Genomic DNA, 27,065 nt, shown 5'->3' with positions numbered 1-27,065 from the left:
ACATTCACACATACACACACTCAATTATCCAAGACTCAATTATTCAAACGAATACACAAACACTAGTTTTTCAAACCCACCTTCGATGTGCTCACTTTGTGTTCCTTCCTCTCTTTCCGCGTAATAGTACGCGCTTCAAGAGAGTCCACCACGCTTTGGAAATTCAATGCTTCTGCCTCGACTTCTGTCTCTACTTCTTCCTCTGCTTCTGTTGCTTCTTCCACATCTCCAAGGCATCTTTCCTGTGAACTGTCCTCTGCAGTGTTAGGAGGCTGTTTACGGCGCTTTCTCTGTCTGGTTTTGGACCTAGTGTTGTCGCTGGGTCTATCGTTGAATTCCGCGACTCCCTTGAAGCTTCGTGCCGGTAAAACAGGCATGTCAGTATTAAGGTGAAGTTCTGTCAGACTCTCGTTAGTAGCTGCTTGACTGTTGGACCCTACCCCTGAAAAAGCACCGACAAAAGACTTTCTCTTCCTGATACGCGACTTAGCCCGTGTTTTGCCTCGCGACTCTGAGACGTCCTCTCGTTTGGACTGAGAGTTTGCGTTGGCTTTGCGTTGTTTGGGTGTTGTGGAGGTCTTGACGGTGTCTCTATCGCCACCAGGGGGGCTGCTGGAGACTCGTTGGAGAAAGAGGGGCGTTGGACTTGAGGCTAGAGTCTGGACAGCAGTGTTGTGAAAGGAGAAGATGGGTAAGGTTGTGTTCGTTGAGGCCGTTGGATTCTTCAGCGATGCCTGGTCTGCTGCGATGGTTACTCTGCTGCCATCGTCTGGGTTTGGGGCAGCTGAGTTTTGTATTTGGCTAATTTTGGCTCTGTTTCTGCTGTTTTGGTTGTTGCCTGCCGTGCTCGACTCTTTGGAGGAGCTTCTGGAAACAATGGCAGTATTGTTCGAACAGTTCTCGGTCACATGCCCTTGTTGCGCGAATCCATGAGACGCAAGCGCTGACCGTACTGACTCTGTGTTGTTGATATTCTGTTTGTTAATCAAACTTTGCTCTTCAGCTTTTCTTGCAATGATGTCAAAAACTGTCAGGTGTTTTGTGTTTTCTTTAATGATTACTTTTTGCACATTCCTGTCTTCAGCATCCGATGCCAGACGCACTGCGTTATGGCGCTCTCCACAACGAATGTCTTGAATGTCTCCGCACTGTTGAGAGGCCAGTGTATTGGCCTTAGCCCTTTTGTTGCTATTGTTCTGCATCCAGGCTGAAACTTCCTTCCTCAAACGTTGCAGGACTGAGTGACTTTCGCCCTTTCCTTTGCTTTCAGCTTTTCTCCTCCTTCCTTGGGCTAGTAGATTCGTTGTGCACAATTCTTTCAGCTCACTGTCCGCTATCTTCAAGTAAGACATGGTGCTTGACACGCAATGCTTGCTGTCGGCCTCAGAACCTCCCGCCACATGCCTGTTGGAAAGGAAGCTGTCTTCACTGCTGGCGCGGTCCATTGCGCGTCGAGCGCACGCCGATCTTCTACAGACACTGTTCTGACAACTTGATGAACTGGAGCGGCTGTTTCTTGAGTTTGCCTTGACTTTACTGCGCAAGGGACTGCGGCTTCTACTTCTGCTCTGTGTTCTACTCCTTGCCCCGCGGTTCTTGTCACGATAACGCGTGCACTCGGTCACGGCACGTCTTGTTCGCGAGGACTGATGGGCCCTGGACGTGTACACCCAATGCGACGTGGCTCTTGTTCTTGCTTTCCTTTTTAGACCGCCATGCTGTAAAACAACCGAGGTCGGCGCCTCCTGTGCAGGCTGCAATTCACGAGAGATACCATTATTCTTATTGATCGCCTGCGTGCTGTCATCGTGTTGGAAGCCGCGCTGGGTGGAAGAAGGCGAGCTAGCTGATACTCTACTGACAATGCCGGGCTGAAGGCTGGGTCCCGTACTACAATACCCAGACCCAGAGTCTGAATCTTCTCCTTGTCTGTGTTCGTCTCTGCTACTGCTGCTCGTCTCAAGCGCTGGAACTGCTGGTCTGGCGGGCAAGTTCCCAGTCCACGGCATGTACTGACAACCGCTGGTCATGTTGTGCAGCGCCACCGCGTTGGCAAGGCGAAGGTTTTGCTCTAGTTCCAGACTGGACGTTGTTTTCCCTGGCAGAGGTTCTCTGTCTGCAGCACCGTCCTCTTCATCTCCTTGGTGGCTTGAGGCTTGATCTGGGCTTTCCAGAGCAATGGTCGCACTGGAAATCTCTTGATCCTTCGACATCTTCTGCCAGAATTGACGGAGAGGATGGCCCTCTTCGTAACTGCCGTGACTTCCTCGTTGGAACCGTGGCGTCATAAACCTTCGTTTCTGTCTATATTTTGGTGTACTGGGAGGCGATCTGGTGTGACAGTTGTTTTCGCGCAGTGCGCAACTGTTCTGCAGTAATTCACAAGACGTTTTCAGAATCTGGAGAAACGAGAGGAGGCCTGAGCATACTGAACTTTCAGCGCTGCTGTCCTGGCAATTGCTTTGAGAAGTTTCTGTGTCATCTAACCGCCGTGACTCCTCCAACAAAAGGTGTTTCTCCTCACCACCAAATCTGTTTACGCAAGTGTTGCAACCCTGGTCTCTACAAGTCGGACCATCTTCTTCATGTTGGTTGGATTCTGTCTGGGTGCCCATAGTTGCATTAGAAACGTATTCTCCCCTACTGATCTGTGACTCATCATGTTCTACGTTGCTGTGTATCGCACTCTGCTGTGACTGCAACTGCGACAAATTAGCGTTTAGAAGATGACGATGAGGAACCTGTGCTTGGGGCATGTCTGACGAAGTGGCAGCAAAACTGTCATTTCTTTCATGAAGACGATACCCCGATTCATCTGAAGTGAGTGTTTTGCTTTTTGACTGTTGATGTTGTTGGTGTGACACGCCTGCTTCCTCTGTTATCCCTCCCGTTGTTTCCAGAATATCATGTACATTCCTTTGTGCATGCATGTCTTCAGACAAGGAGGTCGTTCGATTTTCATTAGGCGGAGACTGAATACTTGATAAAGAAGAAAGCTGCTGCTCTTCTCCAAGAGTGGCTGCTTCTTGTCTAGAACAAGACATTACCTGGAAAGAACAAGGCTGAAGTTTACACTCAAAAGAGGTCAGTCGCTCATCACACCTTGGTTGGATCTCAAGAGCAGAACTTACTCGGTCGTTAGCTACGGAAGAACTGGCTTGTGAACAGCAAGCACTGTCTTCGCTAGAAGGCATCGTGGATGACTGTATTCCGTGGTCAAGCGGCAAACTGTCACACATCGGAAACGTGGTTCTCTCTTCGTGTAAGGGTTGAGGTTCGGACACAGTGGACCCTAAGGAAACAACGCTGCTGAAGCCCTTCACGCTGTAGCCATCAGACGCAGAGGCGATTCTCTGTACAACAAATTCCGTCCGGTTTTCGCGGTAAAATCGAAAACTACACAGAGCAGTGGAGTTATAGCTTTCTCCTGTCTTTTTCAACATGTCGTTTTGCGTTGATGAAGTAGACGCGGTGTCGCAGTCCGTTGGAATCACAGGCGCACTTTTCAAATTTCTGATTTGTTCCTGTTCAAGATATTCGTTGCTACGCGAAATACGTGGCATAAGCTCCACGGCATTGATACTTTGTGGGTAATTATTGCGATGGGCACAATGTTTTGAAAAATATTCATCGTTTAGTACTGTCTCCTTTAACAGATTCTGAACACTGCAGTAGGACACAACATCGTGATTTGAGCTGCTAGCTGGCATTTGAGTAGTAGAGGCCTCACTGTTACCTGTTGACTCTACCAGTATGCTTGTACTGACATGGTTGGGTGGCTCGTCGCTGGAACCAAAATACTCACTGGACATTTTAGGAATTTTGGGACAAATGCAAGCAGCCTGGTTGCAAATGCTGAAAGTGTCGTGTCTGGGTTCTGTTGTGTCGTTTCCTCTTTTTTGCACTGTCCGTGTTGGTTCACAAGTAACTTCACTCCGATTACACGCGCACGGTTTACCCGCATTAGGTTTTGCCAAAACACTGACCCCCTCTTCGCAAAAGTCGTCCAGTTCTTCAAGGTCCAAGAAATCATCTTCCGATGCGTCAATAAGCACAGCCATGACTGCAGGGGTGTTTGTGCTTTGTGGACACGACTCTGTGATAGTGCCATGATCAAAGGACTTGGCGTTGTCGTTTAGTGTGCTTTGTGGACACGACTCTGTGATAGTGCCATGATCAAAGGACTTGGCGTTGTCGTTTAGTGTGCTTTGTGGACACGACTCTGTGATAGTGCCATGACCAAAGGACTTGGCGTTGTCGTTTAGTGTGCTTTGTGGACACGACTCTGTGATAGTGCCATGACCAAAGGACTTGGCGTTGTCGTTTAGTGTGCTTTGTGGACACGACTCTGTGATAGTGCCATGACCAAAGGACTTGGCGTTGTCGTTTAGTGTGCTTTGTGGACACGACTCTGTGATAGTGCCATGACCAAAGGGCTTGGCGTTGTCGTTTAGTGTGCTTTGTGGACACGACTCTGTGATAGTGCCATGATCAAAGGTCTTGGCGTTGTCGTTTAGTGTGCTTTGTGGACACGACTCTGTGATAGTGCCATGATCAAAGGACTTGGCGTTGTCGTTTAGTGTGCTTTGTGGACACGACTCTGTGATAGTGCCATGACCAAAGGACTTGGCGTTGTCGTTTAGTGTGCTTTGTGGACACGACTCTGTGATAGTGCCATGACCAAAGGACTTGGCGTTGTCGTTTAGTGTGCTTTGTGGACACGACTCTGTGATAGTGCCATGATCAAAGGACTTGGCGTTGTCGTTTAGTGTGCTTTGTGGACACGACTCTGTGATAGTGCCATGATCAAAGGACTTGGCGTTGTCGTTTAGTGTGCAAACGGGGGATAACCCACGATCCACAGCCTCATTCTCCGTCCTTGAAAGCGCATCCTGTGAGGACGTCCCCTGGTTCTTCAGATCTACTGACATGACAGAGATCGCTTTACTATCACCAAAGAGGAGGCTGTTTGGTGATACTTTTTATTTTTGACCTGTGCTGATCATGTGTTTGATTCGGGTTGTGGTTTCCAACGTATGACGCACTCAGCATGATGTCATTACAACACCTGAAATGAAGCAGAGAATCCCACCCCCGAAACGCACATACACTCACGTAATCACACGCACGCACGCACACACACACACACACACACACACACACACACACACACACACACACACACACACACACACACACACATACATACATAACCCCACCCCCGAAACGCACATACACTAACGTAATCACACACACACACACACAGACACACACACACACACACACACACACACACACACACGCACGCACGCACACACACACACACACACACACACACACACACACACACACACACGCACGCACGCACGCACGCACACATACATACACATTAAAAACAAATCGGTTCCTCAAATGCATCAGAGGAAGCAGTAGTAAGTTCATCCCGATTTGTTTTGATCTGTGAAACATCAACAGACTAGTTACTCAGATCGGGTCGAAATAGAGTGCCCTTCATCTGTATTTAGAAAAGCAATGCAAATGTTTTGGACAATATTATTATTATTATTATTATTATTATTATTATATTGGTAGGTAATACAAATTCCATGCTCAAAGTCTTCTGAAGACGTCTCCCCCCCCCCCCCCCCCCCCCCCTCCCCAGAAAGATGGCGATAACGAAGAAAAGTTACTTGCCTACCACAGGCACTCGTCACGAGCGGGTCGGGATCAAAGTGGGCGGGGCCTGTGCGCTCTCAAGACGACTATTAGTTTACAAGTATAAACCCTAAGAAAAGACGACCGTCCATCACAAGTGACATCCAAGACATAGGCCCCGCCCACCTCGTGACGAGTGCCCGTGTTGCCTACCCTTCAAAATATAACAAGAATCTATTTCTTTCTTTCTTTATTTATTTGGTGTTTAACGTCGTTTTTAACCATTCAAGGTTATATCGCGACGGGGGAAGGGGGGGAGATGGGATAGGGGAAAGGGGGGAGATGGGATAGAGCCACTTGTTAATTATTTCTTGTTCACAAAAGCACTAATCAAAAAATTGCTCCAGGGGCTTGCAACGTAGTACAATATATGACCTTACTGGGAGAATGCAAGTTTCCAGTACAAAGGACGTAACATTTCTTACATACTGCTTGACTAAAATCTTTACAAACATTGACTATATTCTATACAAGAAACACTTAACAATGGTAAAAGGAGAAACAGAACCTGTTAGTCGCCTCTTACGACATGCTGGTTAGCATCGGGTAAATTCTTTCTCGTCCCAACCAATATCAGGGGGGTAACAAGAATCTATGAACTGCTATCTTATCAAACTGCAGGTGAATACTTACCACTGCTGCTAACCGTCGTCTTGAAAAATATATCCGGAGATCACAAAACGTTCCTTCAGAGAATGATTACATAAGATCAGATTGAGCAAGTCTCTGACACAAGCGTCTTGTCAGGACTTTCAGCATTAGAAGAACCTCTTTCTCAAGAACCCAAGTGACATCATCCCATTTATGACGCACCATGATGAATTACGTCATTCTCAAAACAACGCATTTGTTGAGAGTCTCGGTTACGTAACATTGATTCGATGAGCCCAGACATGGATCGACTGCTCTATCTCTCTCTCTCTCTCTCTCTCTCTCTCTCTCTCTCTCTCTCTCTCTCTCTCTCTCTCTCTCTCTCTCTCTCTCTCTCTCTCTCTCTCTCTCTCTCTCTCTCTCTCTCTCTCTCTCTCTCTCTCTCTCTCTCTCTCTCTCTCTCTCTCTCTCTCTCTCTCTCTCTCCAACAGTTTTAAAACGTATTATCATTAGATTAAACCCTCCCATGGGCGAGGGCTGGATGTAAAAAAGCACCTGTTTCCTTATGCCATTACCCTCGTTAATAAAGAATTTGTCATTGTCATTGTCATTGTCTCTCTCTCTCTGACGCACAAGCCGGGTTTCGGCAAGGCTATTCGACCATCGACCACATATTTACACTGCATGGAATGATAGAAAAACAATTTTCTCGCAGCGCTAAATTGTATGTTGCTTTTGTAGATTTTTACAAAGCTTTTGACACAGTCAACCATACAATGCTTTGGACAGTACTCTCAAAGACACCGGCACGGTTGGCCTAGTGGTAAGGCGTCCGCCTTATCGGGAGGTCGTGGGTTCGAACCCAGGCCGGGTCATACCTAAGACTTTAAAATTGGCAATCTAGTGGCTGCTCCGCCTGGCGTCTGGCATTATGGAGTTAGTGCTAGGACTGGTTGGTCCGGTGTCAGAATAATGTGACTGGGTGAGACATGAAGCCTGTGCTGCGACTTCTGTCTTGTGTGTGGTGCACGTTATATGTCAAAGCAGCACCGCCCTGATATGGCCCTTCGTGGTCGGCTGGGCGTTAAGCAAACAAACAAACAAACAAAGTCTCAAAGACATGAGTTCAAGGTAAAATGTTTAACATGCTTCAGAGTATGTATGCTAGCATCAAGGCATGTGTGCGATGCATCAGTAGTGGAGACATTTCAGACTACTTCAGCAGCCTCCAGGGCTTAAAACAGGGTTGTATTTGCAGTCCAATTTTATTCACGTACTTTATAAACGAGTTAGCTAATGATGTCATGACTAAAGGAAATCATGGTATTCAGCTTCTGCCAAACCAGATCGAGATCTTCTTAATGCTGTTCGCGGATGACTTGGCGTTGTTGTCCTCCACAGTATGGGGAACAGAACCAGTTAAACCTTCTCTTCGAGTCCTCTCAAAGACTAGGACTAAAAGTAAACACTGAAAAGACCAAGCTGGTAGTTTTTCGCAAAGGTGGCCACCTGTCAGCAAGGGAAAAATGGACTTTGGGAATTGAGAAAGTGGAGGTTGTTGGAAAATACAAGTACCTGGGACTTTTCAACAATGCTAAGTTATAATATTGGTACTGAGGACTTCGTATGCAGGGCGAAGAAAGGCACTATAAAAACCAATGGATGTCATTCGTGCGCTGTATTCTTTAAGTTGTTCGATACACAGAGCGTTCCATCATTATTGTATGCAGCAGAAATATGGGGCCACCAGAACAATAAACAGATTGAGAAAGTTCACCTCTTTGCCTGTAAGTTGTTTCTAAACGTACCCCCGTCGACCCCCAACGATACGATATACGGCGAGCTAGGAAGATATCCACTTTACGTTGATGCTGCTGCAAAATGTGTGCAATACTGGTTTCGGCTGTTAAAACAACCATGCTCTCGACTCTCAAAGATGGCTTACCTGTCTCTTTTGAACAATCACGACAGAGGGCAAACAAACTGGGTCACGCATGTCAAAGACCTTTTGTGCAAGTCTGGATATGGTTTCGTCTGGTTGTGTGCTGGGGTGGATATGGTTTCGTTTGGTTGTGTGCTGGGGTGGATATGGTTTCGTTTGGTTGTGTGCTGGGGTGGATATGGTTTCGTTTGGTTGTGTGCTGGGGTGGATATGGTTTCGTTTGGTTGTGTGCTGGGGTGGCAGATGAAAAGTTGTTTCTGGGAGACCTGAAGGAGACACTGAGGCACCAGTTTTCACAGGAATGGTTTACACGTCTGTCAGAAAGTACACGCCTTGAATTTTACCAGTTTCAAAAGTTGTATTGGGCACGAAGAATACCTGGACATGATTCATGTGAGCCTTTATAAAGTTGCTTTGTCCAGATTTAGACTGGGGGTCTCCCCATTCAATGCCCATCGACATCGTTACTCTCACTCTGACACCAGTCGTGACTGTCCTTTCTGCCCGGATACTTCTGAAGACGAAAGCCATGTTGTTTTTTATTGCCCCACTTACGATGGCATCAGGCAGAGATATCATATATTGGATCAAAGAAGAACTTGGTTTCATCAAACTTTTTAAAGCTTCTGTAGAGAGAGAGAGAGAGAGAGAGAGAGAGAGAGAGAGAGAGAGAGAGAGAGAGAGAGAGAGAGAGAGAGAGAGAGAGAGAGAGAGAGAGAGAGAGAGAGAGAGAGAGAGAGAGAGAGAGAGAGAGAGAGAGAGAGAAAGACAGCAATAAACAGACAGAGAGAGAGAGAGACACACACATACACTGACACCAAGATTTGCTTTTGCATCTGCTTGCAATATATAACTATATCCCGGAATCCTCAAGAATATTATACGTTATTTGCGTGTTTGACCAAAATATGACATTTTACACAGATCGAGACAGTCATTGTTCTCCGAGACCGCACTAGCGGTCCAGGTGAACAATGACTGTCGAGATCTGTGTAAAATGTCATATTTTGGTCAAACACGCAAATAACATTTATGTATCGATCGAATTCCTTTCAGGTACTTATTAGTCCAAGCAAATAAGAGAACAACGTTGAAGTGACAATGACTAGGTTTAAAATGTCCCTTATCAGAAAGTTCAACCTCAGTCCTTTGATGTTTATTAAACACATTTTCATATAAAGTTGGCGCTTCATATGGAAAAGTGGCTTTGAAATTGACCCTAATCCTTCTTTGGGCTCTGTAAATGTCGTTTGGGGCTATGGTTGTAAAACGGTATCTACTGGTCACCCCAATGTATAAACTGAAAACCCTTTCTGCACCAGAACACGCAGAAAGGATTGTATCTGCCTGATGTCTGATGCTTTTCAAAATCCCCAACCACTAACACCTTCAAAACGGACATTAACTGACACTGTTGTTTTTCCCTATATAATCCTTACTATTTTTCCGAGACGTCGTCGTGTTGTGTATTTAGCTTGCCACAACCTCATACATGGTCCTAAAAGTTAAAGTTGAAGAAAATACTAAAGATAAATGAACAAGCTGACGCAGTGTCATTCGCACCGTGAATCCCCCCATGGGAACATACTAAAGTCTGGTTCCAAATAGGCTCAATTTCCTTCTATTTCTTTGTATTTCTGCCTCGTAGGGGTAGGGGTGTTCAAACCAAAGGCACCTTTAAACCAAAATTCAAATCACACATCTTACAATACTAAGACACTCAGCAGTGAAAGGGTGTCTGCTGGTAAAAAATTCCAAACAATCCTAAAAGTACTTCACTACTAAACGTGCTTTTAAAAAGAGCCGTTATTTTTCCCTCTATAATCAGTATTGTGTTTTCTGCGAACATGTAGTCTATTTGGGGCGGGGATATAGCTCAGTTGGTAGCGCGCTGGATTTGTATTCAGTTGGCCGCTGTCAGCGTGAGTTCGATCCCAGGTTCGGCGGAAATTTATTTCACAGAGTCAACTTTGTGTGCAGACTCTCTTCGGTGTCCGAACCACCCCCAGTGTATACTACATTGGGTGTGCACGTTAAAGATCCCACGATTGACAAAAGGGTCTTTCCTGGCAAAATTGCTTAGGCACAGTTAATAATTGTCTACCATACCCGTGTGACTTGGAATAAGGCCAACACAAGTATAAAGACATGTCTAACCCTAACATTGACGTGCTGTCCCCAACACAAGTATAAAGACATGTCTAACCCTAACATTGACGTGCTGTCCCCAACACAAGTATAAAGACATGTCTAACCCTAACATTGACGTGCTGTCCCGAACACAAGTATAAAGACATTTCTAACCCTAACATTGACGTGCTGTCCCCAACACAAGTATAAAGACATGTCTAACCCTAACATTGACGTGCTGTCCCCAACACAAGTATAAAGACATTTCTAACGGTGGCATTGACGTGCTGTCCCGAATACAAGTATAAAGACATTTCTAACGGTGGCATTGACGTGCTGTCCCGAATACAAGTATAAAGACATTTCTAACGGTGGCATTGACGTGCTGTCCCGAATACAAGTATAAAGACATTTCTAACCCTAACATTGACGTGCTGTCCCCAATACAAGTATAAAGACATGTCTAACCCTAACATTGACGTGCTGTCCCCAATACAAGTATAAAGACATGTCTAACCCTAACATTGACGTGCTGTCCCCAATACAAGTATAAAGACATGTCTAACCCTAACATTGACGTGCTGTCCCCAACACAAGTATAAAGACATGTCTAACCCTAACATTGACGTGCTGTCCCCAATACAAGTATAAAGACATGTCTAACCCTAACATTGACGTGCTGTCCCCAATACAAGTATAAAGACATTTCTAACCCTAACATTGACGTGCTGTACCGAACACAAGTATAAAGACATTTCTAACCCTAACATTGACGTGCTGTACCGAACACAAGTATAAAGACATTTCTAACCCTAACATTGACGTGCTGTACCGAACACAAGTATAAAGACATGTCTAACCCTAACCCTAACATTGACGTGCTGTCCCCAACACAAGTATAAAGACATGTCTAACCCTAACATTGACGTGCTGTCCCCAATACAAGTATAAAGACATGTCTAACCCTAACATTGACGTGCTGTCCCCAATACAAGTATAAAGACATTTCTAACCCTAACATTGACGTGCTGTCCCCAATAGCTAAATAGGTCCAAGGGACGTGAAAACAACACCAACCAACCAACCAACCAACCAACCAACGACCTTGGGAACGGAATGAATTCCGTGGGCGGCCGCGGCCCAGTTTCGAAACTTGGGTCTAAACTGGAACAGGAAAGTTATCTCTCTTTTTTGTCGTCTGCTAACCTCAGCTAAATGGTGCAATATCCGGTTTACTCACCGAAGAGCTCGTATTGGACAGTTGTTGGACTCCATAGGCCCCTGGCGACAACCTAAAGCCTGATATTAGCTCTGCAATAGTGCAAAGAAGTTTTTGCGTGTGAAGGCATACTTTTTACATTTAGTCAAGTCGTGGTGTATGTGTGTGTGTGTGTGTGTGTGTGTGTGTGTGTGTGTGTGTGTGTGTGTAGAGCGATCCAGAGTAAACTACTGGACCGATCTTTATGAAGTTTGACATGAGAGTTCCTGGGCATGATATCCCCCTATTTTTGTTTCCTTTTTTCGATAAATGTCTTTGATGACGTCATATCCGGCATTTTGTAAAAGTTGAGGCGGCACTGTCACTCCCTCATTTTTCAATAAAAATGATTGAAATTTTGGCCAAGCAATGTTCGACGAAGGCCACACGTTGGTATTGCATTTCAGCTTAGAGGCCTAAAAATTAATTGATAATTTTGGTCATTAAAAATCTGAAAAATGTAATTAAAATAATTTTTTTGTAAAACGATATAAAAACAATTTCATTTTATTTGTCATAATTTTCTGATTCCAAAAACATATAGATATGCTATATTGGGATTAAAAACAAGCTTTGAAAATTAAACATATAAAAAGTTTGATTAAAATTAAATTTTCGAAATCGATTTAAAAACAAGTTCATCTTATTCCTTGTCGGTTCCTGATTCCAACAACATATAGATATGATATGTTTGGATAAAAAAACATGCTCAGAACAAGCGGTGGACAGATGATGCTACGAGTATACGGTCTTGCGAAAAATTCAGTGCGTCCAGTTTCAATCTGTGAGTTCGACTGAGCTTGACTAAATGTTGTATTTTTGCCTTACGCGACTTGTTAGGTTTGTCTGCGAGAGAGAAAGAGAGACAAGACAAGACAAGACAAGACAAGACAAGACAAGACACATAACGAGGGTAATGGTATAAGCAAACCGGTGCTTTTTGACATCCAGCCGTCGCCCATGTAAAAATCTAATCAAAATTAATAATTAATTTTTAATTAATGCTACCGTTAGAACGTTTAATGTAATGATAATAAGTACGTTATATAAATTTAAAAATAAAAAAAAATAAAAAAACAAGTCGCGTAAGGCGAAAATACAACATTTAGTCAAGCTCAGTCGAACTCACAGAATGAAACTAAACGCATTGCATATATTTTCCGCAAGACCGTACACTCGTAGCATCGTCTGTCCACCGCTCGTGGCAAGGGCAGTGAAATTAACAATCCAGAAAAGCGCGGTAGCGGTTGCGCTGAGGAGGATAGCACGCATTTTTATATCTCTATTAATTCTTTTTATATTTAGTCAAGTTTTGACTAAATATTTTAACATCGAGGGGGAATCGAAACGAGGGTCGTGGTGTATGTGCGTGCGTGTGTGTGTGTGTGCGTGCGTGTGTGTGTGTGTGTGTGTGTAGAGCGATTCAGACTAAACTACTGGACCGATCTTTATGAAATTTGACATGAGAGTTCCTGGGTATGAAATCCCCGAATGTTTTTTTCATTTTTTTGATAAATGTCTTTGATGACGTCATATCCGGCTTTTCGTGAAAGTTGAGGCGGCACTGTCACGCCCTCATTTTTCAACCAAATTGGTTGAAATTTTGGTCAAATAATCTTCGACGAAGCCCGGGGTTCGGTATTGCATTTCAGCGTGGTGGCTTTAAAATTAATTAATGACTTTGGTCATTAAAAATCTGAAAATTGTAAAAAAAAATAAAAATTTATAAAACGATCCAAATTTACGTTTATCTTATTCTCCATCATTTGCTGATTCCAAAAACATATAAATATGTTATATTCGGATTAAAAACAAGCTCTGAAAATTAAATATATAAAAATTATTATCAAATTTTTTTTTTCGAAATCAATTTAAAAACACTTTCATCTTATTCCTTGTCGGTTCCTGATTCCAAAAATATATAGATATGATATGTTTGGATTAAAAACACGCTCAGAAAGTTAAAACGAAGAGAGGTACAGAAAAGCGTGCTATCCTTCTCAGCGCAACGAATACCCCGCTCTTCTTGTCAATTCCACGGGCACTGCCTTTGGCACGGGCGGTGGAGTGACGATGCTACGAGTATACGGTCTTGCTGCGTTCAGTTTCATTCTGTGAGTTCGACAGCTACTTGACTAAATATTGTATTTTCGCCTTACGCGACTTGTTAACTCTCTGAACGTGTTTTTAATCCAAACATATCATATCTATATGTTTTTGGAATCAGGAACGGACAAGGAATAAAAAGAATTTTTTTTAAATCGATTTTGGAAATTAAATTTTAATCATAATTTTTATATTTTTAATTTTCAGAGCTTGTTTTAAATCCGAATATAACATATTTATATGTTTTGGAAACAGAAAATGATGAAGAATACGATAAACGTAATTTTGGATCGTTTTATAAAAAACTAATTTTAATTACAATTTTCTGATTTTTAATGACCAAAGTTGTCACGTTTTAAAGTCAAATGAACGGTCAATTACTGGTAACTGACTAACCACACCACGATCCACTCTTGCAGTCACACAAAAAAGTTAGAAACAACAACAGTATAAGTTCTAGACGTCTGTTTATATACACTAACTCTCCACCTCCCTCTTCTCGTGAAGCCAAAAGTGTTTTTACGACCAAGTCGTAAAACAAAAATAACTGACAAAAAGCCAGTTGAAGTTTATGAAATAATAAGAACACGCTGAACCGTGTAAAGTCAGAAAACACTTAGCTGCTCTGTAAAAAGTCTGTCTGTACAGGCGTAAACACTCCACGTTGTCACAACTCAAAATTACAAAATCAAATATTCCAAGTCAACAGGGTATTGTTGGTAGGGGTATATCCTGGTTGTGAATTGAAGTCGGTGCCCTTCGGTGATTGGTCAATGCGTTTTTGTGTAAGTAGTGCCAACATGTGATGTCAGTCAAGCTTGATTTTGCTTTCGAAAATACAAAGTGATTGGGCTAATATGGCCGTGTGGTTATCACGTTAAGGCAACACGAACCCCAGTAACAATACAAAGTGATTGGGCTAATATGGCCGTGTGGTTATCACGTTAAGGCAACACGAACCCCAGTAAAAATACAAAGTGATTGGGCTAATATGGCCGTGTGGTTATCACGTTAAGGCAACCCTAACCCCAGTAACAATACAAAGTGATTGGGCTAATATGGCCGTGTGGTTATCACGTTAAGGCAACACGAACCCCAGTAACAATACAAAGTGATTGGGCTAATATGGACGTGTGGTTATCACGTTAAGGCAACACGAACCCCAGTAACAATACAAAGTGATTGGGATAATATGGACGTGTGGTTATCACGTTAAGGCAACACGAACCCCAGTAACAATACAAAGTGATTGGGCTAATATGGACGTGTGGTTATCACGTTAAGGCAACACGAACCCCAGTAACAATACAAAGTGATTGGGCTAATATGGACGTGTGGTCATCAAGTTAAGGCAACACGAACCCCAGTAACAATACAAAGTGATTGGGCTAATATGGCCGTGTGGTTATCACGTTAAGGCAACACGAACCCCAGTAACAATAGAAAGTGATTGGGCTAATATGGACGTGTGGTCATCACGTTAAGGCAACACGAACCCCAGTAACAATACAAAGTGATTGGGCTAATATGGCCGTGTGGTCATCACGTTAAGGCAACACGAACCCCAGTAACAATACAAAGTGATTGGGCTAATATGGACGTGTGGTCATCAAGTTAAGGCAACACGAACCCCAGTAACAATACAAAGTGATTGGGCTAATATGGACGTGTGGTTATCACGTTAAGGCAACACGAACCCCAGTAACAATACAAAGTGATTGGGCTAATATGGCCGTGTGGTTATCACGTTAAGGCAACACGAACCCCAGTAACAATACAAAGTGATTGGGCTAATATGGACGTGTGGTTATCACGTTAAGGCAACACGAACACCAGTAACAATACAAAGTGATTGGGCTAATATGGACGTGTGGTTATCACGTTAAGGCAACACGAACCCCAGTAAAAATACAAAGTGATTGGGCTAATATGGACGTGTGGTTATCACGTTAAGGCAACACGAACCCCAGTAACAATACAAAGTGATTGGGCTAATATGGCCGTGTGGTTATCACGTTAAGGCAACACGAACCCCAGTAACAATACAAAGTGATTGGGCTAATATGGACGTGTGGTTATCACGTTAAGGCAACACGAACCCCAGTAACAATACAAAGTGATTGGGATAATATGGACGTGTGGTTATCACGTTAAGGCAACACGAACCCCAGTAACAATACAAAGTGATTGGGCTAATATGGACGTGTGGTTATCACGTTAAGGCAACACGAACCCCAGTAACAATACAAAGTGATTGGGCTAATATGGCCGTGTGGTTATCACGTTAAGGCAACACGAACCCCTGTAACAATACAAAGTGATTGGGCTAATATGGCCGTGTGGTTATCACGTTAAGGCAACACGAACCCCAGTAACAATACAAAGTGATTGGGCTAATATGGACGTGTGGTTATCACGTTAAGGCAACACGAACCCCAGTAACAATACAAAGTGATTGGGCTAATATGGACGTGTGGTCATCACGTTAAGGCAACTCGAACCCCAGTAAAAATCTTGTACGAAAAAAGAACTCCACAAGGAAAGACAAAATTACTCCCTCCCCAAATGTTACTCCCCAAATGTTTACTGCCTGAGGTATACTTCGCGGTGAACGTTCGTACTCATGGGATCACAAGCCAAGCGTCATTTTACTATCGTGAAATACCACTAGCGCGATATCTAATTTTGGTGCAATCCCGTGTTGCCACCGTCCCACTTTGGCCCTGTGCTTGCCCTTGAGTAGCTGTAAGATTCTGTGATGGCTTATATAAATTCTGGAGGATGTAATTTTGGTGCTATAAAGAACCGACGCGCTCACAAAACAAAACGAACACTAGAATTGGAAAATTAATTAAAGTTTATTGAATACTTGTCGATGTCATGGTAATTCGGAATCAGCTCATAATATCAATATATAAAAAGGCTAAAACATAAATCTATGGAGAGGCTAAGTAACCTATATCGGAGCGTGGCGGAAAAACTAATCTAAGTTTAGAAAGTGAATTAAAGCTAAAATGTGAAGTAGAAAGGACTAGCTTGAGTGAGAGTGTAGAACAGTAGAGTGTGAAGCGTGGAGCATGGAGCGAGAAGCGCGGAGTGAGAAGCGAGAAGCGTGAAGCGAGAAGCGCGGAGCGGTGGAAACTTTGACAGCATCAATAATCTAAAACAGACTCAAGGCGAGCAACTGAACCTGAACTACAAAATAACTTAAAACAAAACTGGAGGCTGGCAGAAAACACTGGGCCCCGGAACAGAGCAAAAAAATCTATCTATCCTAAAACATCTTGTTCCGTGAACGGCTTCCCAGTAAGTGACGACGAATACAGGCTATCCACCACAGAGGTGAACTAAAAATACTGCGCGTTACTACAATATTACTGTTGCAAAACATGCATCCCGTGCTCTCCGGGGAAAACTCCATAGGCTGTCCAGCGTGAGCCATACAGGCACATGAAATCAATATCAGAAAAACGCCGGCCACACTACCTTGTTTATAAATTAGTTCGTTACAATATTTAACGTCATTATAACAAAACAAAGTTCGTACCAGGACGCTCATACTTAATAAAGAAAAATAAAAGATAAAGAGCGAGCTAGACCCGCACGCGAACCTACAGAGGTGGTTGCAAAATGGGAACAATTAGGGACAAAAGTGAGAAAAGTGAAAGAAAAGAGGTGAGAAGGAGATCAGAAAAAGGGGAAGCCACCACCACGGAAAGTCGCATGCGAGTCAAGCTAAAAGCATGACTAAAAAAACACAAGCAAAACAAAAAGAATCTAAATACACAGAAGGCTCCTTAGCAGGGGCATTCACATTCCCCCCTCGAAGACATCTTAGTCTTTACAAAAGTCGACATAAAAAATCAACAAAAATCATCGAATACATACGTGGTTCAAAAACAAAATCCGAAACATTACAGAATCCTTTGGCATTATCCAAAACGTAGCTGTTCAAAACGCACTCTCATACGTGGTTCAAAATACAAAAATCCGAAACGTTACAGAATCCTTTTGGCATTGTCCAAAACGTAGCTGTTCGAAACGCACTCTCTATGAGTCTCAATCTAAAAAATCACACGTGTTCTTTCAACAAATGTAACATCATATTTCGTCGGTCCGTCACTGTCAACATATCGTGTCAACATTATTCTTACACCTTTACATAACCCGCAACTCAGTATGAAAGACTGTAGTCGCAACCTACAGAAGAATACAAATGAAAAACATCTTCCGTCTTCTTAATCATAAGCACAGGCATCCGCACGCGGGAAGGACTAAACAAACCGATTCATTAAGCGCTTGCCTCTGTCAAGAGCTTTCGTTCCAAAATGCGGAACCAAAAACATATATACAAATGGAGAGAAACCACAAAGTCACAAAAAATATTTGCATTAAGACGAAATTTTCTCCCCAAATCAAAACAGCGCCACCTGTCAAAAAGGCGAACGGATTACGTCAGACCAAAACATGCACAAACGGTCTGTCGAAAACAGTAAAGATCACTGGGAAAGTCATTGAGTGTCCGGGTCTGCCTTCACCAGCACGGTCAGCTTAGAGATGGGGCGCCAGTAGTAGAAAGTGGAATGGCTCGTCTTCGAGGTGACCTTGACAGTCTTCAGCTTGCAAGTTCGCACGAGTCCATCGTCGCTGGGGCGAACCTCCGTCACGAGTCCAAGAGGCCAATCTGCTCTGCATACGGCTTCGTCACGTAGCACGACGACATCTCCGACAGCAACGTTACGTTGGGGAAGAAGCCACTTTCTTCTTCGTCGCAAAGAGGCCAAAAAGTCTAGCCTCCACAGTCTCCAGAACTCGTCTGCAAGTCGCTGAACTCTTCTCCATTTCTTCCTCGCCTCGACGTCAGCGCCATCGAAGATGCCAGGGATAGGCAGTACCCCGACAGCCTTCATTGTCAGGATGTGGTTCGGGGTAAGAGGGAGAGGGCCAGTGGGGTCTTCCAAGGATTCAACGGACAGGGGACGAGAGTTTACGATAGCCATGACCTCCAGCAAAAAAGTTCTGAGGGTGGAAGTGCTCAAGCGGGAAGGATATTTGCGCATGAGGCCGTTGAGGATTCGTCTGACTGTGCCAATCTGCCTCTCCCAGACTCCTCCCATGTGACTTGCCTTAGGCGTGTTGAAAATCCACTCGCATTGACGATCTTCAAGCCTCTTCTTCAATTCTTCTTTCTCAATGGAGTTCCAAGCTTCCCTCAACTCTCGTGAAGCGCCCACAAAGTTCGTACCTCTGTCACATCTCAACATCCTGATCGGACCTCTGATGGCTATGACGTTTCGAAGGCCATTGATGAGGGCATCAGCAGAGAGATCATCCAGTACTTCGAGGTGAATCGCTCGCATGGAGAGACACGTGATCATAAGGCCGTAGCGCTTGACTTGCCTACGTCCCTCTGCGACAATGAAGGGGCCGAAACAGTCCATGCCACAGGATGTGAACGGGGCGGATTCTTCAACCCTGTCCAAAGGAAGATCGGCCATCTTCTGTGAAGCCTCCTTTCCGTACATCTTCTTGCATGTGACGCAATCCTTCAAAACTTGCGCAACCACGCGACGTATTCCAAAAATCCAGTAACCACGTGACCTAATGTGGTGAATGACGTTGGTCCTGCCAGCATGTCCCAGAGTTTCATGTGCTTCGGCGATCAACAGTTTGGAAACATGACAGTCTTGTGGCAGCAATTTTGGCTTGGACCATATGAGGTTCTTGGCATTTCTCAATCTTCCTCCGACTCTGTAGAATCCTTTCTCGTCTTTCTCAACGTTCAACTTCTTCAGTGTTTCTTCCCGAGACTTGCTGGGAGCAGAAAAGAATTCTCTTTGTGTAGCGAGGACAATCTTCTCTTCCGCTGTAGCTTCCGACGCCAGAACTTCTAAAGCAGGCATGTTCCGTTTGGTGTTGAGGAACCTGAGAACCTTTGCAATCCCTCGAACCAAAAAGCTCCATCTTGAGAACTTGGCAAAGGTTGTCTCCATCCCCACGTCAGATGTTTCAGCAATGGACGTGACTCTGCAGGAGCGTACTTCCAGATCATCTCTCTCAACAGTGGCTGTGATGTTTCCTCTCGGAATGTCAGACTGCCACAGGAACTGAGGACCTGAAAACCAAGTAGAGGCGTTGAGCTCTTTGACGCTTAGTCCTCGAGAGGCATGGTCAGCTGGATTCTGCTCAGTGGGGACATGATTCCACTGACTGACGGAAGAGACTCTGAGGATCTGGCTGATTCTATTGGCAACGAACACGTGAAACCTCTTCTGTTGATTTGCGAGGTACGCCAAAACGATAGTGCTATCAGTCCAAAAGACGTGCTCAAGCTTTTCGTACTTCAACTCCTTCTCCAGAAATGAAGACATCTTGGCAGAAAGTGTTGCGGCTTGTAATTCCAGGCGAGGGACAGTTACCTGCTTCAAAGGGGCCACTCTTCCTTTGGCCATGACAAGACTGCAATGGACTTTGTCATTCTCATCTTTCAAACGTAGGTAAGAACATTGACCGTAGCCTCTTGTGCTGGCATCGGAGAAGTGGTGTAACTGAACCTGCGTCAAAGTTCCCAGGGTCGATGGAACAAAGTTTCGCGGAATGCTGACCTGTCTTAGACCGGGCAGCTCATCCATCCAGCTCTTCCAGAGGCCTTCCAAAACCTCGTCCAGTTCTTCATCCCACTCTGAGGTCTTCCGGCATGCCTCCTGGAGAATAATCTTGCCCTTCAGAATGAACGGAGCAAGGAAGCCAAGCGGGTCGAACAGCGCTGCCACTGTAGCAAGGACTCCTCTTCTCGTCTTCGGTTTCTCCTTGAGGTCGGGAGCGAAGGTGAAGGTGTCGTCTTCTATGCACCACTGTAATCCCAAAGTGCGCTCCAAAGTGCCAGTGTCGACTGCACTTCCAAGATTCTGACGTTTAGAAGCTGAACATTCCTCGGGAGGGAACAAACTGAGAAGCTCATCGCTGTTAGACGTGATCTTGTGCAGGTGCAGCTTCCTTTTACTACAGATCTCTCGAGCTCCCATGAGAACTTTGGCTGCAGAAGAGACGTCGTTGGCAGCATGCAGTCCGTCGTCTACATAGAAGTCATTCTGAAGGAACTGTGCGGCATCTTCGTCTTCGTGAGAGTGGTCGCGTCCCGCCTGCTGTAATGCGTAGTTGGCACAACCTGGTGACGATACTGCGCCGAAGATGTGAACGCGCATTCTGTAGTCGACAGGAGGTCTGGTGCGGTCTCCATCTTCCCACCATAAGAAGCGCAGGAAGTCACGGTGTTCCTTGGTGACATGAAATTGATGAAACATCTTCTCGACGTCGCACGAGAAGGCGATCTCTCCCTTGCGAAAACGGCAAAGAACTCCGACGAGAGAATTGAAAAGGTCGGGACCTTGCAGCAGTGCTCCGTTGAGACTCTGACCATGTTTCTGTGCGCTGCAGTCGAAGACCACGCGGATTTTGCCTGGCTTCTTGTCATGATACACGCCATGGTGAGGGATGTACCACGATCTGTCGTTCTCTACTTCGTCTCTTGGAATCTTCTCAGCGTGGCCGCTCTCGATGATCTCGCTCATGAACTTGCAGTAGTCTTGTGCGTACATAGAGTCTTTCTCAAACCGGCGACTCAGCGAGTTGAGTCTCTTCAGTGCAACATCACGATTAGGGGGAAGCTCAGGGTTATCCGCACGAAAGGGTAAGGGCATTTCGTAGTGGCTCTTCTCATTCACCTTGATGGATCTTGCCAGGATCTCCATGAACTTGACGTCCTCTTGGGACCTGTTTCCCGTCTCCGATTCAACAAAATCCCTTTCCATGACCTGGAGTGCGTCGGAGATGCTGGGTTCGGCGAGCGTCGTGCGATATACGAAAGTGACTGATTCACCTTCGTACTCGCTGGGACAATACTGTTCTGTTAGAGACACGTGCATCACGTCATGGACAGACTGTTTTGGCGACACTTGTCCCAGTATCGTCCAACCCAACGGTGTGAGAACGGCGTATGGGTCTCCCTTGATGACTCTCTCTGGCATGAATAGCTCTGCATGATCGTAGCCAATCAACAACCCGGGAGTGCAGCCTTCGAGCAATGGGGGAATCTCGCTGGCAATATGACTCAAATGCTTGATGTTACGAGCGGTCTCTGATGTTGGTATGTTCTCAGTGTCATTGGTGAGATGGTCCGTCGTGTAGAGCGTTTTCAGGTTGTGGGAAACATTGGAGTTGAGGGCCTTGACACACAATCCGGTCACTCTCTGACATTCGATATGAGTGTTCTGAGAAGTCATAGTGTTCAGCCTCAATGACGCTGGCTCAGAATGAGTGTTCAGCTTGTCACTCAAAGATTCAGTAACGAAGGAGATGCAAGACATGGTGTCAAGCAGCGCGTATGTCGTATGCTCTACCGTGGGATTCTCCTTCGTCGAAACTCTGACCGGAACAATCATGGTAGCTCTGACTGGTCTGTCCGACTTGTTGGTTGTCGCGAATGCTGATCCAGAGGCAGAAACACGGGCATCTTGACTGATACAGACAAACCTTGAAGAATCTGGCTGACCCCGTGCATTCCGTTGCTGATTGGGAAACTTCTTCCTGTAGCTAGGCGCTCCATGCAGCATAGTGAGATGTGGGCCTTGGCACTTGTCGCATATCGCCCTGGTAGTGCAGTCTACACTTCTATGGTCAGTCTTTCTGGCACAGGAGAAGCACAAGGACGCTTCGTACATGAAGTGTTTCCTGTCCTCAACGGGAATCTCATCGAACCTCTGGCATCTGAGTAGAGGATGAGAAAAAGAGCTGGTTGGAAAACGAACGGTACAAAAGGGACAGACTTCGTCGCAGTTCGTACTCAGGACAGTTTTAGCGTGGTGCTGACATCTGTCACACTCTTGACATGCAGATGTAGTAGAACAATCCGTAATGTACGATGTTTTCTTGGGGACTGCTGAACTGGCGGTCTGTGAGGTGGAAGAGGTGGCAGATTTGCTGGAGGAGAAAAGGGGCTCGCAAAGGATGTCTGCCTCTGTCTTGATGAAAGCTGACAACTCCTCAAAGGTAGGGTAGCGTTTCTTCTCGTTCTTGGTCTTGTTTACTTTCCGCACCCAGTTTCTCACCAACCAATCTGGAAGCTTGCTCATGAGTGTCTTGTGATAGGCTTGGTCTTCCAGATTCTGTAGCTGGCCTATCACTCGGCTCGCCACAAGGCATTGTCCAAGAAAGTCCGAGAAGGCGCGGAGGGCTTGTCCATCTTTGGATTTGATTACCGGCCATGCATCTAGTTTTTCTCGGAAGGCTCTGGCAACGACGAAAGAACTGCCGAATCTTTCCTCCAGCGTCTCAAGGGCCTGCTGATAGGCCTGGGCATCCCTGATCAGAAAGAGTCCCTTGACCGCATCCTTCGCCGGACCGTCCAAGTACTTCTCCAAGTAGAGGAGCTTTTCCTCTGCAGAAACGCCCTGCCGCTCAATCAAAAGAGTGAATGAGGACCTCCAGAGAGGGTACGTCAAAGGATCTCCTGAAAACGTAGTGGGCTCCTGCGTCGGTAACCTGTTGATCAGGAGAGCCTCAGCTAGAGTACGAGCTAGGGCAGAACCCTCGGAGAGCGCTGGCTGGCCTTGCATCTGAGGAAGGTATGCATCTTGCCCGTAGTAGACGTCTGAAGGGCTCGTGACCGGAGCCTCTTGAAAACCATGCTGTGTGTAGTCCGTGTCAGGAGCAAAGCTTGCAGCGTGGTCATATTGCTGCGTTTGCATGGGAGGATGCATGACAGAAGGCCCATATGCAAAGCTTGGCACATAGGTCGGAGACTCTCGGGAGGTCATGGCAGGAAAAGGACCAGGGAAAGGCCCGGGAAAAGGTCTCGCTGATGGATTGAGGGATTTGTGAGGGAAACGGGAAGGCGCGTAGATCTGGCGAGGACGATCTTCGTGGCTTGGAATCTCAGCTTTGACAAACTGAGGCCGAAAGGAGGTCGCGAATTGGCCTCCGACTCTTGTCGTCATCGTGGTGGCTGTAGTCATCGTCGTAGTGGTAGGAGCCGTGGCTGTGACCGCTGCTGGAAGTGGGTGAAAAGCGGAGACAGGTTGAGCAAGGGTCCTGGAGATGCCTCGAAGAGTGTCGCGGATATCCTCGGCGGCCGACTGGAGATGCGAAGGGGCATAAGCCCTGACCTCCGTGGGCTTCTGAAGTGGCGGGAGTCCAGGCTTGGCTGCCGCAGGCTGATGTTGCCCAGAGACGAGGGTGTAGGCTTCCGGCTGGTGACGCGGGCGGGCGTAGGTGTCGGCTGTCGCAGGCTTATATGTATCTTGTGTGTGCTGTGTGTGCCTATCATACCCTACCGCCACATCTCCTATGCTCTCTATGTGTGTACCTACATGCAGGGTGCTGTGAGTACCTAGGTACCTATCAATGGGGCTGTCACGAGGTAGTTGGGGCATGAATCTTTCTCTAGCCCTTTGCTGGTCTTCTATGTCAGTTTTAATGATCTTAAAAACTTCATGCTCTTCCTGCATCTTGCCTTCTCTCTCCACCCTCTCTAGTGCAGTCTTAACTTCCTTTTCTTTTTTCTTCAAAGCTAACCTTTCATCTTGAGCCTCTCTCTCTAAACGAGCACACTCTCTTTCCATCTCTGTCTTCTTCTCAGCACACTCTCTTTCCAACTCTCTTTCCATCTCTGTCTTCTTCTCAGCAGCCAAAGCTACGGTCCTAGAAGCCTTCTCCTCTAAAAGCAAAAGAGTCTCTTCTTGTCTAGCCCTTTCATCTGCGACCATTTGCTGGGACCTAAATCTCGCTGCGCTAACCGCCAAAGAAGCATCTAGAGAAACCTCTCTAGCACCTCCAGAAGCGACTGTGGAAGTCAAGTCCGAGCTGGAGGCGTACGGGTCTAACTTGGGAAAGAGTCTGTAATATTGTTCTTTAAGCGTCTCCGTTTGCATGTGCATATCGCTCAAATCCTCTTCTATAGCTACATCACTTTCAGCCACTTGACAAAGCCTCGAGTTCGCTACATTCAGCTCGTTTAGGCGATCACAGAGGGTTATTTTTTGAGCTTTAAGGACTCTCCTTTTGTCTGGTGTTTCCCTAAAGGCTGTGCACAACTCGCTGATCATATTCTTATGAGCTCGGCTTATGGCCCAGTACCTGTCTGACAGTTCCCTCACCTCAGCATTAAGTCTAGCCCTAACAATGGCGGGGCCTCTTTCTTCTCTACTTCGTTGAGCGAGATGCTCTGCACTTGCAGCCTGTTGAGAAGGCTCAGTACCTAAACCTTCCTGTGTAGGAGAATGTTCAGCTTGAGGGGGAATGTTATCTGAATTCCAAGTGTCTTGGGTCTGAGTGTGTTCAGCTAGAGACTCGCCCTGAGCGCCATCACGGTCGCCTTCATTCTTACGACTATCAGTGTCCGAAGCAAAATGTTCATCCCTCTCTAACTTCAAAGTGTAAGGGGATAGCTCGGCACTCTCATGAGAAGGTAATTTCTCATCCATACTTTAAGTCAAGTGAAAACGTAGAGGTTAACAAAGACTTGCGAAATATAGAGAAACAAAATTCAAAACGGCACACCTCGGGTCACTCACTAGAGGGGAAGGAAATACTTAGTACGAAGTGTGCAATACTATGGTCAACAAACCTAAAATAATGCCTAAGTTGCTCTGCTCTGGGCCCGACAAAAATAAATTAAAATATTGTTCGCTAGATACGAAACACAGTTCCTTTAAGACAAAAGGTTCATGATCTCTTCACAAGATTCGTAAGGATAAGAAGTTCAAAAGTCAGTGGCCCTAATCACAGGCCTACAAAAGTTCATAAAGTTCTTTGTCGAAAACAATCCAAAATGTTCCAAAAAATATCAAAGTTTCCACTGTGCTTGCCCTTGAGTAGCTGTAAGATTCTGTGATGGCTTATATAAATTCTGGAGGATGTAATTTTGGTGCTATAAAGAACCGACGCGCTCACAAAACAAAACGAACACTAGAATTGGAAAATTAATTAAAGTTTATTGAATACTTGTCGATGTCATGGTAATTCGGAATCAGCTCATAATATCAATATATAAAAAGGCTAAAACATAAATCTATGGAGAGGCTAAGTAACCTATATCGGAGCGTGGCGGAAAAACTAATCTAAGTTTAGAAAGTGAATTAAAGCTAAAATGTGAAGTAGAAAGGACTAGCTTGAGTGAGAGTGTAGAACAGTAGAGTGTGAAGCGTGGAGCATGGAGCGAGAAGCGCGGAGTGAGAAGCGAGAAGCGCGGAGCGGTGGAAACTTTGACAGCATCAATAATCTAAAACAGACTCAAGGCGAGCAACTGAACCTGAACTACAAAATAACTTAAAACAAAACTGGAGGCTGGCAGAAAACACTGGGCCCCGGAACAGAGCAAAAAAATCTATCTATCCTAAAACATCTTGTTCCGTGAACGGCTTCCCAGTAAGTGACGACGAATACAGGCTATCCACCACAGAGGTGAACTAAAAATACTGCGCGTTACTACAATATTACTGTTGCAAAACATGCATCCCGTGCTCTCCGGGGAAAACTCCATAGGCTGTCCAGCGTGAGCCATACAGGCACATGAAATCAATATCAGAAAAACGCCGGCCACACTACCTTGTTTATAAATTAGTTCGTTACAATATTTAACGTCATTATAACAAAACAAAGTTCGTACCAGGACGCTCATACTTAATAAAGAAAAATAAAAGATAAAGAGCGAGCTAGACCCGCACGCGAACCTACAGAGGTGGTTGCAAAATGGGAACAATTAGGGACAAAAGTGAGAAAAGTGAAAGAAAAGAGGTGAGAAGGAGATCAGAAAAAGGGGAAACCACCACCACGGAAAGTCGCATGCGAGTCAAGCTAGAAGCATGACTAAAAAAAAACACAAGCAAAACAAAAAGAATCTAAATACACAGAAGGCTCCTTAGCAGGGGCATTCACAGGCCCCATCCCATTTTCGGGACATTTGACAAGCCAAGCGTCATTTACTACCGTGTTAGGGCGACATCATATTTTAACACCATCCGATTTGGCCAGCATCCCATTTTGGTATAATTGTACTTGCCACACACACACTCTTTGATATATTGGGTCATTCAACGGGAGAGACATTCCGTGTACGCAAAATCCCATTTTGTCGCAATCCAAAATGTGGCGAAATAGGGATGGCGTTGAAATGGGATAGCGGCAAAACGGCATGGTGCCAAAATGAAATGTGGTATGACACGGTAGTAAAATGACGCTTGGCTTGTGAAATGTCGCCAAAATGGGTTGGGGGAGAAATGGAATGGCGGCGAAACGGAATGGCGCCAAAATGGGATGTCCCGCTAG

At 45.2% G+C, this 27,065-nt stretch overlaps 2 protein-coding genes across 3 annotated transcripts in view; both read right to left on the bottom strand.

Annotated features, from left to right (window-relative positions):
* LOC138981007 (uro-adherence factor A-like) overlaps nucleotides 1-6,565 on the bottom strand; it is a 43,236-nt gene extending 36,671 nt beyond the window's left edge. The window contains exons 1-2 of one of the 2 annotated variants that reach the window (XR_011460533.1): nucleotides 6,349-6,565; nucleotides 81-5,068 (exon numbers count right to left, since the gene is read on the bottom strand). Coding sequence is in view for 1 of the 2 variants with exons in the window: in XM_070353792.1 (XP_070209893.1) it covers nucleotides 81-4,931 (4,851 nt within the window). In the remaining variant the exon portion in view is untranslated. The remainder of the gene's footprint in view (nucleotides 1-80; nucleotides 5,069-6,348) is intronic. The other variant, XM_070353792.1, reaches the window with a different exon arrangement.
* An 11,688-nt stretch (nucleotides 6,566-18,253) lies between these two features.
* Nucleotides 18,254-23,488, bottom strand: LOC138981613 (uncharacterized). The gene has a single exon (XM_070354587.1). The coding sequence runs from the start codon at nucleotides 23,486-23,488 to the stop codon at nucleotides 18,254-18,256; it is 5,235 nt and encodes a 1,744-aa protein (XP_070210688.1).
* Between the last annotated feature and the right edge of the window lie 3,577 nt (nucleotides 23,489-27,065).

This window comes from Littorina saxatilis, linkage group LG12, assembly GCF_037325665.1.
Source record: "Littorina saxatilis isolate snail1 linkage group LG12, US_GU_Lsax_2.0, whole genome shotgun sequence".
Classification (NCBI taxonomy): domain Eukaryota; kingdom Metazoa; phylum Mollusca; class Gastropoda; order Littorinimorpha; family Littorinidae; genus Littorina; species Littorina saxatilis.
The sequence above is the reverse complement of the archived record's forward strand: the minus strand, read 5'-3'. Positions and strand labels throughout refer to the sequence as shown.